The 18,067-nt window shown below is 46.5% G+C and overlaps 1 protein-coding gene across 4 annotated transcripts in view; it reads right to left on the bottom strand.

The window, feature by feature from the left end:
• The window catches only part of CPSF1 (cleavage and polyadenylation specific factor 1), a 777,662-nt gene that overhangs the window by 523,506 nt on the left and 236,089 nt on the right, over positions 1-18,067 (bottom strand). For all 4 annotated transcript variants that reach the window (XM_069621953.1, XM_069621950.1, XM_069621951.1 and 1 more), the window contains exon 12: positions 15,204-15,326. In XM_069621953.1, the coding sequence (XP_069478054.1) occupies positions 15,204-15,326 (123 nt within the window). The remainder of the gene's footprint in view (positions 1-15,203; positions 15,327-18,067) is intronic.

Here is an 18,067-nt window from a genome sequence, read left to right on the forward strand (position 1 = left end):
TGGAGCTGGAGTACGGGAAATGAGGACAAACCAAGGGTCATTATGTTGGCACAAAGTAATAATGAGGGCACGCATGGGTACGGGTAAAGCTAGTGACTCCCAGAATGGGAGCAAGGCTATAGTTCCTCACTATTAAAAAATAAAAAATAAATAATGAATAATAAAATGTGGTATAGGATGATTACTTAGTGAGTTGTTTCGCAAGTTAATCGATAAGGAAGTAATGGTAAAATAATAGTATTACAAGACCAGATCTAAAGCAGGTATATAAAAGTATCTAAATGACAGAAATATCACAGTGTTAAAATCATAAACCACACATCGGGTGAATCTTACGAATTCGGATCAAATATAGGATGTCAAGATAGAGAGAGATGAAAATAATGCAGACCCAAGCATAAAAAGTAAAGAAGGAACAACAATAAAGAAACAATAAAAGTAAGTGCAATGAACGTGTCTACATTGTCCATGGGTGTGTGGGTGGCCGGGTATCCCCTGTGTTCTACAGGTAACAGAACCAGTTGATTTCTTCGTTAAGCCCTCGGGGGGCAAGTGTTCCAAGCCGATCGATCCAAAAGCACTCTTCTGTCCAGCCTTTGCTGGAGATTTTCGTGGGGTTCATATCGGTGTATGACCTCCAATATTTGAAAACGTATCTGGGCCAAATTATGTCCTTTCTCCACCCAATGTTTCGCCACTGATGAGGTCATATTTCTGTTGCGAATACATGAACGGTGCTCGTTCCACGTAATTTAGCCTTTCTCTTAGATTGTCCCACATAGTACAGCCCGCATGGGCATTTAATGGCATAAACGATGTTAGCTGTTTCGCATGTCGCAAAATCTTTAATCGGCAGTTTCTCTCCCGTATGTGGATGATTAATGGTTTGTCCTTTCGATATGCATCCACAGTTGCTACATTGTAGACATGGGAATGTTCCCTTACGTTTTGTCTCTATTTTCTTCTTCTTGGGAGGACGTGTCTGCACCAGATCTCTGAGGTTCCTGCTGCGTTGGTATGCGAAAGTGGGTAAATCCTTAAACAAATGCTCAATTTTCTGGTCGCATGACAAAATTTGCCAATGTTTCTATTTCCGGGAACCCCCATTGCGTGAAGACGTCTAAGACGATGTCTTCGTGCAATTGCCATTCGTACTCTTCGGGCAGGGGGAAGTCTCTGCTGAGTTTGTCTGCTAGCAGATTGAGTTCCCCTGGTACATGTTGTGATAGTAGGAACATGTGTTTGAGAGCCCACTTCCATATATTCTGGGACAGCTTGGACAGTCCTGGAGAGTGAGTGCCCCCTTGCTTGTTGAGGTAGTACATGGCTGTGGTGCTATCTGTGAGGACCATCACTGTCTTTCCTTGTAGGTGTTCCTGAAAGGCTTTCAGTGCTTTGAACATCGCTAGTAGTTCCAGCAGGTTTATATGCTTGGATGCTAAGCTCGGAGTCCACGCTCCGTGAGCAGTCTGATGGGATAGGTGAGCCCCCCCCATCCTGTAAGGGATGCGTCTGTGGTTAGAGTGGCTTCCACTGCGGGTGTGGCAAAAGTTTTCCCGAATAACAGGTTTTCTTTTGTCCACCACCGTAGCGAGAGAACCAAGGCCTGCGAGATCACCACTATATCGTCCCATAGTCCGCTGGCCTGACACCACTGGCTGTAGAGCCACTCTTGCATTGGGCGCAGGCACGCGTGAGGTACCAAATAAATACATGACGCCATCATCCCTAGCAAGCGCATTGCTTTGCGTACCGTCACCTCTCGACCTGCCACATAATGGGGGATCTGAAACAGCATGTTTTGGACCCTCTCGTTGGAGGGGAAGACGAGGCCGTCCTTTGTTCGAATTAGAGCCCCTAGGAATTGTTTGATTTGGCGGGGGTCTAAGCTGGACTTCTTTTCGTTGATGGAGAAGCCCAGTTGGGACAAAAGGTTTACGGTCTTTTGGGTATTGGAGAAGCACGTTTCGTAAGAATCCCCTGTTATGAGCCAGTCGTCGAGGTAAGGGTATACCGGGATGGATAACCTGCGCAGGTGGGCCGCTGCCACTGCCAGTACTTTCGTGAATACCCTTGGTGCAGATGCTATCCCGAAGGGTAGTACTCTGAACTGGTAGTGTTTGTTCTCTATCTTGAACCTGAGGTAGGGGGACAGCCTCTATAGCCTCTTTTTTCAGTAGCTCTTCTACTTCTTGAAGAAGAATGGTGAGGTGTTCCGGTGTCATGCGTCGGTTCCGTGGGGATCTGTACTTCGGGGAACCGTTGAATTCGATGCAGTATCCGTGGGCTATGGTGGATAATACCCAGCGGTCTGACGATATTCCCTCCCATGCTGAAAGGAACGATGTTAGCCAGCCCCTGACCGTTAATGCATGGGAGGGGACCCGAATCTTCGGGTCATTTGTTGGTATTGGGCGTGGAACCTTTGGGGCTGGAGCCGCGACCTCTTCCTTTGCCACGGTGTTGGCCTCTTTGACTGAACTGGGTGTTGTTACCCTGGTTAGAGGGCCAGTTGGTAGCAGAGTAAAATTGCTGTTGGTGTTGCTGCTGGCGTTGGCCACGAAAGGAGCGTCTATTGCCATAGCTGCGTCTGTTAGGGGGCCTAGAAATTTGGTCAAGAGTCTTGATGGTATCAAACTCTTTCTTCGCATGTTCTAGGGCCTCATCAACTGCTTTCCCAAACAGATGTGTTTGTTCTATGGGCTTATTTATCAGGGAAGCCTGGGTTTCCGGCTTAAATCCCGAATTGCGCAGCCAGACATGGCGTTTGAGAAGTATTCCCTGAACCAGGGAACGGCCAGCCGTCTCTGCGGCATCTAAGGAGTTCTTTACGATGCCCTGGTTTACAAGAGTTTCCTCTGAGATTATAGCTAACAGGCGTGAACGCAGGGGTTCTGGTGTGTCCTCTGCTTCGCTGCGCAGCTTGCTCCACTGTGCATCTGCGTAGCTAGCTAGTAGGGAATTGTTATTTGCAATCCTAGTTGAGAAGGCGGCGGAGGTCGTGATTCTCTTCCCAAGTGCATAGAGCTTCTTGCCCTCTTTGTCAGGTGGTGCCTCACTAGTGGATAGTGGTACCCCCGCTCTTTTTCTTGTATTAGTAACTACGAGGGAGTCCGGGATAGAATGTCCTCTGATGTACAAAGGGTCAGAGGACGAAGGGCTGAAGAGCTTTTCTATCCGAGGGTTGACCCCTCTGACTAAGGCAAGATTGGAAAGGGAAGGAGTTATTCTTCTCTTTATAGACGCCAGGAGCGGAATAGACTGACTAACAGGGGCTTTTTCTTTAATAACCTTCTCTACAAAGTCTATGTCAGGAAGAGTCTCCCCTGTGTCTATTTCAAAATGCGCTGCTGCCTTGCGCAATAGTGCATTAAGTGAAGGTTGGTCATCTATGGGAGAGGTGTTTCCAATAGGTGAATCCTTGGGAGGAGGAGAAGGGTGAAAGACATCAGGGTCTCAGTGGACTGATGGGGATTGCCAAGGCTGCACTGATGGGGATTGCCAGGGCTGCGAGGTAGCTGTATCTTCTTCAAAAGCTCCTGCACTAGTGTAAGGATCTTCTTCAAACCCCTCTTCCTCATGTTCTTCCTCTCCACCCAAACACTCCTCATCTTCCTGGAGGTATTGCTCCTCTTCAGTGAGGTCATATATGTCTGTAGACGGGGGAAACAGCCAAGGAATCTTGACCCTAGGGTCATCCTGGGGCCATTCTCTTGGTCTTTTGGGTTCCATTTTCTCCATACAAGAATGGAGTCTTTCAAGGGTCTCATGGGGGACCCCTGAATAGTCTAGTCTAGAGGGGGGAAATCAGTGTCTTCACCTTCAAAACGCTTAGAACGCTCCCACAACGTCGAAGAAAGGTTTCCGTCGCCCTCTGAAAAGCCCTCCGGTAGTTCAGAAGTGCCCTTAGATGAAGGGGGCAGTTCCTGGCTACTCTTGCGCTTTTTCGGCGTTTCCATAGCTTTTTGTGCGGTATTCGACGTTTGTTTCGTCGTCCGCTTACGTTTGTCTTCGGAAACAATTCTCGCCAGACTCTCGACAACGAGTTCGTCAGTAGAGGGCTCTGGTGTCGACGTTGCCTGCGTTACGTGTTGTTCCTCGACGGCCGCTCTATGGAGCGTTGCGTCGGATGATTTTGAGGTAGCGCCCGTGTTTGATGAAAGCCCAATCGCTGGTCGCGGCTGCGTTTGCGGGTGGGGCTTGAGACCCTTACGGTCTGAGGGTAGACGCCGGAGTGCCCTGCGTCCCCTTCGGCGCTGATGGATCCTTCGTCTTCGACGAAGAAGAGCCGTGGGTTGTGTGCTTAGGCCTATGGGGTCTATGTGCGTCCTTGTCGCCGGGGTGTTCATCCCCATAAGCAGGGCGTGAACCGAGCCCGTCGGGGCCGGGGACGGACGTTGAGGAGCGCGAGCGCTCCTTCTGGGGGTTAATGACTTCCGTAACGGACGTCGAGTTATCACCCTCCTCGTCACTTTCTGTAACAGCGGCGGCGTAGTCCGCCCACCTCTTAACTTTTCGTTCTTTAAGAGTTCTTGGTTTCAAGAGCTTACAGGCCGCGCAGCTGTCCCCCTATGATCGAGGGGCAAGCAACGATAACAGAGCTTGTGTTTGTCCTTCCAAGTGTATTTGCCCCTACAGCGTGGGCAAAACTTAAAAGGTGTCCTCTCCATAGCTGAGGCAATAATAACTGGTGATAACAACCCCAAGGGAAAGATAGGGGAGAAAGAAAGACATTCTCAAAGAGAAGATAAAAGTTTGAACCCCCACTCTACCTACTGTATGTTGGCCGGCGAGGCCAGGCCACGTGTTCGGCAGCGCCGAAGGATCTCCTCCGTCTCTTCCCATCCGTCGAAAACTTGCTCGGCGCAGAAACAGCTTCACAGCTAACGTCGAGGGGAGGGATCTTTAACAATATAATAAGTATAATTAAGGACCGAGGTCCGTAGTAAGTATTTGCAATGTCTCTCTAGGAGCTCCGCGTAAGGCGACCAGAAGCTGGGCGGAAAAAAACAATCTGAGGGACCTCGACGCACGAGGAATTGTGGGTACAACGCACGTCACTATAGGGATAGTGTTACAGACACGCCTTGTCGACGTCCCCTTTTTCGACTACGAAAAACAAAATGCAATACTCCGCAGTGACCACTGGATGTCGGACCTATGCACAGCATGTGATTCTAAGCAGATTAACAAACATCAGAAACACTTATACTCAAGGTTCCTTGATAAAACAATTATTAAATGTATTTCACAGTCAGTTATATAAGCCTTCTTCAAAAGGAAGCAATGTATGTAACACTTAGAATACACTTCAAAACACACTGTTCCTCTAAATCTGAACACTTGAAGGGTCACAAGCTGGGAGGCTTGTGAGGGGCAAAGCTATAGCAACTCTGCAAGGTAGCCAAGACAGATCTCAACTGAGAGCAAGTAAGTCTACACAACAAGAGGCAAGTTCTCTGAGACTATACAGTACATCTGGTTAGAATAAATTGTTCCAGCTGGCTTCTGTTCCTGTGCAGCTCTGTAGATCCTGTTGTTCCTGAGCCTCAGTCGTGGGGACAAGAGAGGGAGGACGTCTGGGGACTCCTGCTCTGCAATGGGACAGTTAGGAGCAGCAATGGGCAAACTTCAATTCAGCTGTCCTTCAGTGTTTCTGCTCCTCGCATTGGACAGCAAATAGCAACACTGTGGTTCTCGGATACCACTCCGGACTTTCCTCACATCTGAGGTCCAGCATTCTGTTGAGGTGGCTCAGGCCTGGTCAGTCCTGCTTCAGGGAAGTCGGGAGGATCTTCCTGGCGCTCGGGTCCGATCTAAAAGCAACGCACACAATCTGGTGTTCCTCTCCCTGGCACTTCTGTACTTCCACTGCTGCTGCTGGAACCGCCAGCTCCAAGAGCATGGCCAGACGAGTTCACTTTAGGGTTGATTTGTCCCACCAACCCAAGGGGAGAAGTCGTCCTTGCAGGGCTTTTCTAGTAGAAATGAATTCGGAGCTTCAGCAGAGCAACAGGGCTTCACCGGGCAAACCAACGGTCCAGGAGTTGCAGCAGGCATCTCTTCCAAGTTGTTCTTCCGATTCCTTCGTCCAGTGATTGACTGCCTTCCAAGCCATAAAGCCTCGCCTTTTATGCAAGTTTCTCCCATTCATTCCAGCCTAGCTGTCAATCACACAGCACGTGGCTGTCCTCCAAAGACAGCCCTCCAGCCAATAACCCTTGGGTGCATTCCTGTAACCAAGGAGGCTAAGCACAGGGAGTTTAGGGCACCTCCCTCACTTCCTGCCAGACACGCTGGAGCCAGAGGCAGGCTTCACTCATGAATCCTGCCAAAGACAAAACAAACAAAGGGACCAAACCGGGTTTGGTGCACAGAGTAAATCTTAAGAAGGAACTTTCCAGCAAGAAATGGCAAAAAACAAGACCAGGGCCATTTTGATAAAATGGGCACCCATGGCTGCCTTACTGCAGCTGCGAATGCAGCCCGCAGTAAAAACACAATGGTAGTAAACAGTAAACCACTGCCACCAGCCATTAATTGTAGAAAGGGTAACATAAAAATGTTACATGAGAAACTAGACAAAGGGGATACTAAGTAACCCCTCCAGCACCCTATGGTAAGATAGTGTGTGCTGGGTCTAGAAAGTTACAAAATGTAAGTAAAGTCAAGTTCACTTCACTGCTCTTGGAAACAGTAGTTTCACCAACAGAAGGCGTTACGTAAGATTTGCACATAACTAGTAAATTTTCCTGACCTGGGTCAACCCCTGAACTTTGCTTTACTGGTGGGATACTTTTCCATAATACCTCAGTGAGTGGGGACCTTTTTCCACACTCCCTTAATCTTTTAACTCTTTTATAGGTGTAATTTTTTCTGACTCCCCATAGTGTCTTTTTAAAGTTATCCTCTATAACAACTTATTGGCAATAAGTGCCCGTTGTTGCTGGGTTGTCTTATGGCTCCCTTTTTAAACTTTCTTGTGCTAACCTTGAGTGAACTACATTTCCCAACGGTAGAAAGGATCTTTGGATCCCTTTTACACTTCAGCACACCCCACCTTATTTGGAGTGCTGGGAGATACAATGCATCCCTTTTCACATTAAAACTAACAATTCTGTTGCAGTGACAAGCTTACCTTCAATGGCTGGTGGCAGTGATACCTTGTATGTATTTGGTGCACCTTACCACGGGTGTTCACAGCTGCAGTAAAGGGATCGAAGGGTGTCAATTTTTACCAATGGCCCCAGTCTACTTTTTTTCGCCATTTTAGTGTTTGTCGTTTCTTGTTTCTCCCCCCTCACCCCAACATCCTCGGCGGGAAATTCCTTTGTGTGATTTTTATCTTTGGCGGGAGTCCCCTGGACTCCTCGCCAAGGCTCCAGAGAGCAGGAAGTGAGGGAAGAGTCCAAAACTCCCCAGCCCGTTGTCTTACGCCTTTCCTGAATTGGGACAAATCCCAGTGGGGGGGGGGGGGGGTGAATGCAGAGGGTGTGCTGTAGTTCCTGATAATGCTGCAAACCTGGAAGCTGAAGAAAGGTCGACCACTGGTACTGAAGCCCAAGAGGAAGATGAAGGAAACGTGGGTGAAATGACTTCCAGCGACCAGAGAGCCTGCTGTGTAACCGGAGCCGGCTGTAGCCCTTCCATCCAATCGACCTGGGGACTCCGAAAAGGACCCCAACTCAGAGCCTGGTGAGACCCACTAGACTCAAGAAGACCTGCATTTTGAGCCATCCCACGCATTGCTGCGACCTTGCATTGTTGCAATACCCCAATACCCTGGGACCTGGATCCATCTTGCAGTGCACGGTCATCCAAATTCCGAATCTCGCTGAAACTTTGTGGGCATCCTGGTGGATCTCCAGAGACACGAATAGAGTTTGAAAAGTCCGCTCAGCAGAGTGCTGGACCTTTAAATTCAACCGCGATTTTCTGTCTTCTGTGCTCCTTGAAAAGGCACCAAACCCGTCAAACCGCATTCAGCCATGAGGGAAACCTTGCCTAGAGCCTTCATCGATCCCTGCTGCAAAGTCCCTTCTGAGGTCTTGTTTTCAGTCTCCACAACAAGGAATCCACTGACCGGGAATTTGGCTGCAGTCCCTGAAGTTCTCCTGCTGCAAAATCTTCTTCAATGCTGAGGTACTGTGTTGGTTTGGGTGTGTACTTACCTTAAGCCTGTTAGCATTTCTGTGTATCTGGGGGTTGTCTTCTGTGATGGGGAGGCCTCTCATCCAGTGTACCCAGTCCCACTGCTAGAATCCTGCTAGGGTGTCTTCTGCGAAGCCCATGGACCCTCTTCTAACTCTAAAGTAAGGTACTCGCATGTTTGCCCAGTTTTCCTAAGGAACTTTGACTTTTGCTACTAAAGAACCTATTCTGACACTGCCTGTTGGTCACTAGTCCTAGTGACCCCCCCTTCTGCCACTGAGAACACTCATGCTCCAAGAATAAGGGAAAGACTTTCAAGGGATTGGGACTTCTGCCGAGAAAAGAAAATGAGTGTTTAAAAGTTACTTACTTGTAAAGAGTTGGTTGGTAACTAATTCTAAGAGTGAAGAGTTAAAAAAGTTCTAACTGATATTGAATGTGAGATGCACTATTCTTAAAAGTATGGTTAACATCTTTTCTTCCTTAGCAACTGTTTTGCCAGTGTAATAGAAAGTAGATGTGAAGGTAGTTTACTCTCCTGTGATTAGGTTGTGCCTCTTCCCAATAGTGTTGGTATCACCAGATTAGTCCTTTGAGGATAATTGGATGAGTGTCCCCCAACCGGGTCTTGCTTCCCCTGACTTGCTGATAGCATGTCCAGAATAAGTCTGTATTAGGTTGTTGTCTACCTAGAAAAACTTTGAATCATTCAGTAAAGTGTAACATTGGGTTTTACTTTCCCCTTCATTGGGAGGTTAAAAAAACTGTGTGGGTTGTACTTGTGTTAGCTGTGTGCCATCCAAAATAAGTTACAACAGTTGCTGCTTACCTCAATATGGGGTTCCATGATTTCAAAAGCACCTGTAATTGTACATTACATCCTTAGGTTATACTCACCTAGTATAACTTATCACAAAAGTAGTTATAGGTTTTTACTGCACCTAGAATAAGTGTTCAACTATTCACCAAAAGTATATTGTCCAGTTGACTGATTAAGTGATTTGTACTGCGAATCATTATACAACTGGAAGGGTCTACTGCCCTTGCATTACAGAATGCAATTGTAAAAAGTAACCATTGGTTTTTACTCCCCAAGAATAGGCTTAACCTATACTGACTGTGTATGAAAGGTTTTGACTTCCCTAGAACTACTGTTAGGTACTTCAAATAAGGTCTATACTTGGGTCTGTGTACTTTCAAGTATAGTGTTGTGTTTTTATACTGTGATTTCATATAAGGTTTTAGTGCTTACTTACCCCTAGATTTATCTGGGCCTACCTGTATTTAAATAAATCCTTTATTTTTACAATACAAAGTGTTTCAATGTTTCTTCGGATCATTTGTATGACAATTTCATTTGTACTGATTCTGCAGCCCTCTTTCCCTCCTAAAATGAGCCTGGCTGCTCTGTCTACTCTACCACGAACTCAGGTGGTACAGCCTTATACGGCATCAGTTGAATGGTTTTACTAAGTCCTTCGTTGGACTTCAGAAAAAATGGCCCATCAGAAGGTATTTAAACCTTTGGGAAATCTAAGACTTCCCCTGTGTCACTGCACTGAATGTGCTTTGTGTCACAATTTAAAGATGATGCCTATGGAGTTTGTCAGACTCCAAAGTCAAAGGAAACAGAGTCCAAATCACAGAAAAATACATGAGGGAGTGGGAAAAAAAGGTTTGCACTCTCTCCAGGTTAGAAATTAAAAGTCCTAAAGTCCAGCAAAAGAGCTGGGGGTCTCCAAGGTAGAAGGAAATTAGCACATTTCTGGGAATTCTTCCTAACATGCTAGACTACGGATTTCCAGGCCCCTAGCACTCGGTTCCTGCAGAAGCAAAGAAGTACAGCCAGTCACTGTATGTTTATATAGCGCTCTATATATCATTGGTATGACCTCAAAGCGTTGGTAGGTTGAACGCCGTCGGGAACCGTAGTTCTGGTCAGTAGGGGGAGAGAGAGCGAGAGTCGTAGGGTGCGTCGGTGCACCCCAGATGTGTGTGCAGCTGATGTTGGGTGGTGGCTGCATCCTAGCGTTAGGTGTGGTGCTGGAGATATCAGCTGAACGTGTGCCGTCTGATGGGTGGACACCTAGACTGGGCTCTGGCCGCGTTAGGCCTGAAGGATGCATACGTGAGCAACTGGGCCGGAATGTGCTCGGCTAGCTGCTTTATTAGGGTGATGGTGTTCATGGGGTCATATTTGTATGTTAACAGCTAGGCCGAATTAATCAGGGGTATAGCTGTGTTCTAGTTGAATGATGGTGTAAAGTAGGGAGTAGGTGTAGTGATGTGATGGTTATCTTTAGAGCGCCCAAGACCAGGCACGTGAACAGGGTGGCAGGGAACACAGCGACACACTGACATATACAGGCAGGGCAGGTATTACAGTGACGGGGGGTTGGGGGTGAGACATAAGGATATATAGCAATAACATGGGCAACAGGAGGGCAGGTACACAGTGATACACAAGTGGGGCATGTTCACATTTACATTCGTATTTCTATCCACTCCAGCCACTTATTAGGCAGAATTGCATGCAGTACCCATTGGGACCACCACAAACAATTAGGACTACAGGTGTAAGCAAGACCAACCTTTGGTATAAGTCGGTACCACATAGTTTGTTGGTAACGAGCTGAGCAGCCAGGCTTATCTCAAGAGTGAATGTGAGCAGTACAAGTAATTACACAAAGGACCTTCAATCACAGTGGTTCAAGTAGACACTTATACTCAAGGTTTCTTGGCAAAACACTTTTTATCACGGAATCATTTAGAAAACATTTCACTAGGAGAAGACAACTTATTAACTACCAATACACTTCAATACTAAAGTTTTGGGGGCAGTTTGAGCTCCACTGAAATAGGAGACAACTGGCAATTCAGTTACTTAGCAGTGAGCAAAAAGGACAAAAGTAAGTAGAATAGATCACATATACTTTATAGGAAGTGCAAATAGTTTTAGTTCACCAGAAGAGTTCAATTCAAGTCAACAGGCCAAATGGGCTAGTGTTCTGGACAGGAAAGAGCAGTTCTGGTAACAAACGGTAAAGTCTTTGCAAACATTCTCAGACGTAGTTTAGGTAAAAAAGAATCATGTGTGGGGTCACAAGCTGATTAGGCCTGCAAGTTGGGAAAGTTTCACTAACTTTCACCGCAAGAGTGACGTTCTATCAATCGGTTTGGCACAGTACCTTTATATGAAGAAGCAAATGTTGCTGAAGTCATGGTTCCTGGCAGTTTCTGCAGATCTCGCTGTTCCTGAGCCTCAGTCGTGGGGACAAGAGGGAGGACGTCGGGGGATTCCTGCACTGCACGGGATTGTTGAAGCAAACAAAATGTAGTCACTTCAGTTCCAGTAGCTGTAGATTCAAGAGCACAAACTGGTGTCCCTCTCCCTGGTTAATCCTAACCAGCCTTGAGAATGGTGTCAAGGTGTCAAGGTGTCTTATGAGTTTATTGGTCCCACCAACTCAAAGGAAGAAGCCGTCCTCGATGGAGCTTCTCTGTCGAATAGAGTTTGGCAATTCGGACCTGCAGCAGGGCTTCCCCAGGCAAACTAACGGCCCAGGAGTTGCAGCAGCCGTCCTCTTCCAGCTCGTCGTTGGTTCTTTCGTTCCAGTGGTCGACTCTGCCTTCCAGTCCTGGAAACTCGCCTTTTAAACAGTTTTCTCCCTTTCATTCCAGCCTGGCTGTCACTCACCCAGCAGGGTGGTAGTCCTTGCCGGCACCTCCCCCACTTCCTGCCCACCCCAGACACTCAGATGCCAAGGGCGGACTACAGTCCTGAAGCCCACCAAAGGCACACGAACAAAGGGACCAAACCTGGTTTGGCACGCAGAGATAAACACTAGAAGGACCTTTCCAAAAAAAATGGTGAAACAAGAACGGGACCAGTTTAAACAAAAGGGCCTGAGGCGCCATCTTGAAAAACATGGCTCCCGTGATTTTTAGCTACCGGTGTTCGCGGTCGGGGAAAATCATGGTAGTTTGTTGTAAAAACACTGCCACCAGCCTTTTCAATAGGAAAGGGTAGCATTTGACTGCTACATGAGTGTTTAGACACAGGGGATACTATGGGACCTCTCCAGCCTTCCATTGTAAAATGGTGTGTGCTGGGTCTAGGAATTTGGAAAAGACTAGTAAAGTCAATTTCACTTTACATTATCTGGGGAACAGTAGTTTGGTCCCTTTGTTCGTGAGCCTTTGGCGGGCTTCAGGACTGTAGTCGCCTCTAGAGTCTGAGTGTCTGGGGTGGGCAGGAAGTGAGTGAGGAGCCCGAAACTCCCTGTGCTTGGTCTTGTAGGAGACCCAAATGCACTCTGGCGTGATTGGCTTGCTGACTGTCCGGCAAGGACAGCCACCCTGCTGGGTGAGTGACAGCTAGGCTGGAATGAATGGGAGAAAACTGTTTAAAAAGCGAGTCTCCAGGACTGAAAGGCAGAGTCGACCACTGGAACGAAAGAACCAAAGACGAGCTGGAAGAGGACGGCTGCTGGACCATTGGTTTGCCCGGTGAAGCCATGCTGCAACCCCGAATTGCCAGCTCTCCAATCGACAGAGAAGCTCCTTCAAGGACGGCTTCTTCCTTTGAGTTGGTGGGACCAATCAACTCAGCAAACTTCTGGATACCATTCTTGGAGCTGGTAAAGGTTAACCAGGGAGAAGGACACCAATTTGTGTTTGGAAGCCACAGCTACCTGAGCTGAAGTGACGCCATTTTGTTTGCTCCGACGAGTCCCCCGATGCCCTCCCCCTTGTCCTCACGACTGAGGAACAGCGAGACCTGCAAGAACTGCCAGGAACCAATGTCTCCAGATGCATCTTTTTGCTCCACTTTAAAAGGTAATGTGCCATCCGGTTAAGAGATCCTAACTCTCGCGGTGGAAGTTAATGAAACTTTCCCCACTCGCAGGCCTAATCATCTTGTGACCCAGCATATCTTTCTTTATCATCTGAACTACTTCTAAAAACTTTTACAAAGACTTCCCATTTGTAACAGAACTGTGCTGTCTTATCCAAGAACACTAGACTATTGACTTTGGCCTGGCCTATTGAATTGAACTGACCCTCCTGGTACATTGAACCTTTGCATTATCTAAAAGAAGTGTTTTCTAACCCTTTCTACAAACCTATGCTTTTTATTCCTATTTAAAAGTACTGCCGTGCCATTTGGCACCTTTTTCAGGGAGCTCAAACTGTCTTTATAACTTAGTTTGTTACTGTAATTGGTGTTTAATATGGAGTGGATTTCTACTAGTGAAGGTTTTCTAAATGACTGTGTAAATAAATGTAAAAGTATTTTTTACCAAGAAACCTTGAGTGTGTCTACTTGAACCCCTGTGATTGAGATACTTCTGTGTAACTTCTTCTACTGCTCACATTCCCTCTTGAGATAAGCCAAAGGTTGGTTTTTACTTGCACCTGTAGTCCTAATTGTGTGGTGTTCCCAGAGGGCATTGCATGCAATTCTGCCTAGAATGCACTCAGTGCTGTGTAACACATGAAAAGATGATGCCTATCGAGTTATCTTAAAACTCCATAATCAAAGAACTCAAGTGAAAAACATGAGAGTGGGAAAAAGGCACACACTCTTTTCCAGGTAAAACAAATCCTCAAAATCCAGCACAGTTGCTGGGGGTCACTAAGGTGAAGGGAATTAGCACATTTATGAGAATTCTCCCCAACACCACTCCATCCATTTCATCCACTCTATCCATTTCATCCATCGGATCCATTTTCCCCATCTAGTCCCAAAACCTTCGCCTTTTAAGCAGGCTTCTCCCATTCATGCGGATCCTAGGCTGTCAATCACACGCTGAACGGACAGCCAGCCAATCAGGATTGGTTGCATTCAGGCATTCCTAGAGCCGAAGGACAGGGGAGTTTCTGGAACCTCCCTCACATCCTGTCCTTCCAGACACACTGGAGCCAGAGGCTGGTTACAGGACTGAAGCCTGCCAAAGGCCAAACGAAAAAAGGGCTCAAACTTGGCTTGGCGCGCAGAGTAAAACCCAGGACAGACCTCACAAACAGAAAATGGTGAAAAAAGACGACTGGGGACATTTGGACGAAAGGACTTACTGAGTGCCTTGTCCTGTGATTTTGTGTGTTTTGCCTCAATGTCTCCATGTCAGCGCCCTGATGCTCGTGAGCTGCCGGCGCTATATAAACAAATAAAATAAAAAATAGGTGCTATACTGCAGCTGAGGGTTCAGCCTGCAGTAGAAAAGCCCAATGGTAGGAACAATTAAACCACTGCCACCAGCCATTAAAAGTAGTGAGGGTAACAAAAAAATGTTACATGAGAATGTAGGATAAGGGTCTACTACGTAACCCCCCCAGCAGTCCACATAAAATGGTGTGTAAAGTAAATGACGTCAATGTCACTTCACTATTCTTGGGAACTGTAGTTCCCACAAGAAAAGGTATTTAAACCTTATGAGAAATCAAAAAGATTTCTCTGTGGCACTGCACTAAAGGTGCTGTGTGTCAATATACAAAGGTTTGTCAGACTCCAAAAACAGTGAAAACACATACTCCAAATCAGGTCAAAACACATGAAGAAAGAAAAAGGTCTCACTCACTCCAGGGTTAAAATTGAAAAGTCCTAAATCCAGCAAAAGGCTGGGGGTCTCTAAGGTGGGAGGAATTTAGCACTAAATTGAAAATTCTTCCTACCATTGTGTGGTTCAAAGAGTGCAATCATAAGAAAGCAGAGACATAACGAAGTCTAGAAATAGATAGACACGAGGAGTACACCTGAAGAGAAACAGAGACATGGTACTAATGTTAGGTAGTGGCTTGGGCAGAACAGACTGGCTGTGGCAAAAACAGTTCTTCTTGTCAGAATATAAGACATGTTAAAGGCAGATGTCCAACGCTCCCATCGATAACCTTCGTAGTTCACTTTGTGGGCACTAGAATAGTTGACCATTACCATACAACCAGACGTAGACAGAGTTCTAAACCACAGTTCAATATGTGCAGCAGATACTAAAAAACAGAATTATGGCAAAGGCCTGCATCTTCCGGACCATGCTCCCAAAAATCCTTACAGGTTTATCTGGATCCTTAGCTGTGGAGAGCTGCGATTCTTGCAGCTTTTCAGTGTATTTTAGGAGGAGGGAGTTGCCAAGCCGGGATCCCAGGAATAAATAACCTGGCTCCATTGTGATTATCTAAGGACAAAAACGAAAAGTAATTAGAAACGTGGAGCAGCAAGTGGCAAGAGTAGAGACTAAGAGAACATTGCATAACTAAGAATTAACACTGCTGTCCCCAGATATTTGCAATAAAGCCACAACCATGTAGTGCCGCCCACAAATTATGCTCCAGTTCCTAGTCAAAGATCAACCAGACGTTCTCGCTCATGTTTAACTTCAATATGCCTTTGAATATCTATTCCAATTCATAGCTACCAGCCCAAGCACCCCCCCCCCATTAACCACAATGTGTTGCTTGCAGCTGGGAAGACCTTTTCCTGCATCCGCTGAATGTTGTGTAAGGTTTTTGTTGGAGATTTTTCATTTTTATGCCAAATCCACTCTACATGTGAAACCCCCCAGATAACTTCTGGATCTTTGTGTCTGTTCTCCTGAACAAGAGGAACCTTTTCCCCTCATTTCGTCTTTGCTTGGACTACGGGAACCCTTGTTCAATATGCTTCTACTTTATTTTATGGAGTCTTGCTTTCCTCCATATCTCTTTAAAAGGCACATTTGGTGCAGTGTTGCTGCGAGCCCTGTGGGATGTGCTTTTTATGCTCATTTTCCTTGAGCACTACTATCCAAGGATCCGGGGGATACCATTTATCCTTAACTTTTCTTTTGTGAGATCAGCACACATCCCTTATGTGGAGTGTGAGGGGTTACACAGTAACCCGCTTCTCTGCTCCTGTAACATTTCTGTTACAGTGACAAGCATACCAGAATAGATGGGGCAATGGATGGGTCATTGGATGCGTTTTACCGACTTGTGTAATTTTTACTGACAAGCTGTTAGGAAAGATTTCTCTAAGTGCAATTTTTCCTCTGTACTATGGACCCCCAAACGTTTTGCTTTTGTTTGGCGGACCTAACCAGGCTTTCTCCAGTGGAGCCCAGCCTTCAGCTGCACTCCCCAGCGCTTTTGCTCATTTGTTATGGGGAAAATGACAAGTCCTTCAGACTGTCAGTACTGGGAAACGAATATTACCTTAGTCTTTGTTGCCATTTCTTGGTAACTTTATCTGTGCGCCAAGTACCTTACTGTACCGTAGGAATTTTTGGGGGTGAGACAAGAAGGCCTAGGAAGAACTGGTGGCAGCAGTTTACTTTATTGGCATTTTTACTTTTTATCGTACCATACCGCGTTTATCACGTTTGGTCCCCGACAGTGGTTAGTGCTGAAAATGTCTCTGCCACGAAGTCCTTTGTCCTGTGGTTTGGCTATTTTATCCCTTAACCATCCCCAGGTCGAGCAGACCAGGGAGTTCATTATTTAGGCAAAGAGCCCCCAGCGAAAACCGCATCTTTCAAGGGCTCCTGACTGGCTGGTCCCAATCCACACTATTACTGGTGTAAGGATGTCTGGTGGGCCTGAATGGCTGAGCACACCGTGAGCCGTAATTGGTGTTCGGAAAGATGCATCTTTACTGCACCTTTCCGTCAATTCTAATGGACCCCCAAACCTTTTGCATTTATTTTTTATCCTGACCAGTACGTTTTACAGTGCAGTGAAGCCTCAAGCTTCACTACACGGTCTTAGTGCTCACCTGTTATGGGGAAAATGACATATCCTCAGGCGGTCAGTTCTGGGAAACATGGTTTCCACTAGTCCTGTGACTTTGTTACTATTTAAGTTACCACAAGTGATAAGAAGTTACTAGTCACTGTACATTGCAGCTTACAATGCAGTACAATGGGGTACACTTATTTGTTTATTTGTAAAGTGCCTATACACAAAGCAAGTCTTTCAAAGCGATCAAGAAGGGGCAAAAACAGTCATTCAGAGCCCTTGAATTTCTGCACAATACAAGTCTGCACGGGCAGAGTGGGCGCATGGAACAAGTGCATATATAATACATTTAACGGTGTAGATAACAGCAAATAGGTCAGAGGACAATTCGGCAGTTTTTCGAAGTGCATTGAGGCGCCACCATGCAAGGAGGGGAGACAAGGGAAAAACCGATAGACAACCTTCAAGGCATGGTGCATTCAGATCATGCAGGTGCGGGAAGAGGAACAAGTGCGGTGGGTCAGGGGTTGGAGGGGGTCCACAGGCGCCCAGTCAGTCACAAGCTGGGGTAAGTGCTGAGCGATGCCACTCATGGGTCATTGACCAAGTACAGTAACTATGAGGCAAGTGCAAGACCCGGAGGCAAGTGCGAGAGGACTGGCGAGGGTGCCAGGGATCTATGAGACTGAGGTACACCATGCGGCCAGTCAGCAGGCTGCACAGAAAAGGAGGGAGAGGGATAGAACGGGGAGAGGTTAGCAGGGTAGAGCGAGAAGGAAGAGGAGAAGAGGAAGGTCTTAAGGAGTTTACGGAACTGTTAGGCAAGATGGTATGCAGTACCCTTTGGGTGCACTACAAAAGCCCTGACCTCCTGGCAATAGAAACCCAACCTTTGCTATAAGTCTGCACTACACAGGTTGGTAGTGTGTGGAGCAGCCAGGCTTATATCAAGAGGGGTCAATGTGAGGGAAGTTACACAGTGACAAGCATTCAAATAAACTCTTAAACACAAGGTTTCTTGATAAAACAATTATTATATCTGTCAGTTAGAATAAGCCTTCAGAAGTTAGCAATATAAAACACCACACAAATATACTTCAAAATACACAGTTATCTAAAGCAGCAAATACCGATTTGGGATGACACAGGCACTACCCACATCCTCAGGTGACTTCAATAGCTAGGGTGCTGTTGACATTAATAT

Source organism: Ambystoma mexicanum, chromosome 5q, assembly GCF_040938575.1.
Source record: "Ambystoma mexicanum isolate Mex_15411 chromosome 5q, UKY_AmexF1_1, whole genome shotgun sequence".
NCBI lineage: Eukaryota > Metazoa > Chordata > Amphibia > Caudata > Ambystomatidae > Ambystoma > Ambystoma mexicanum.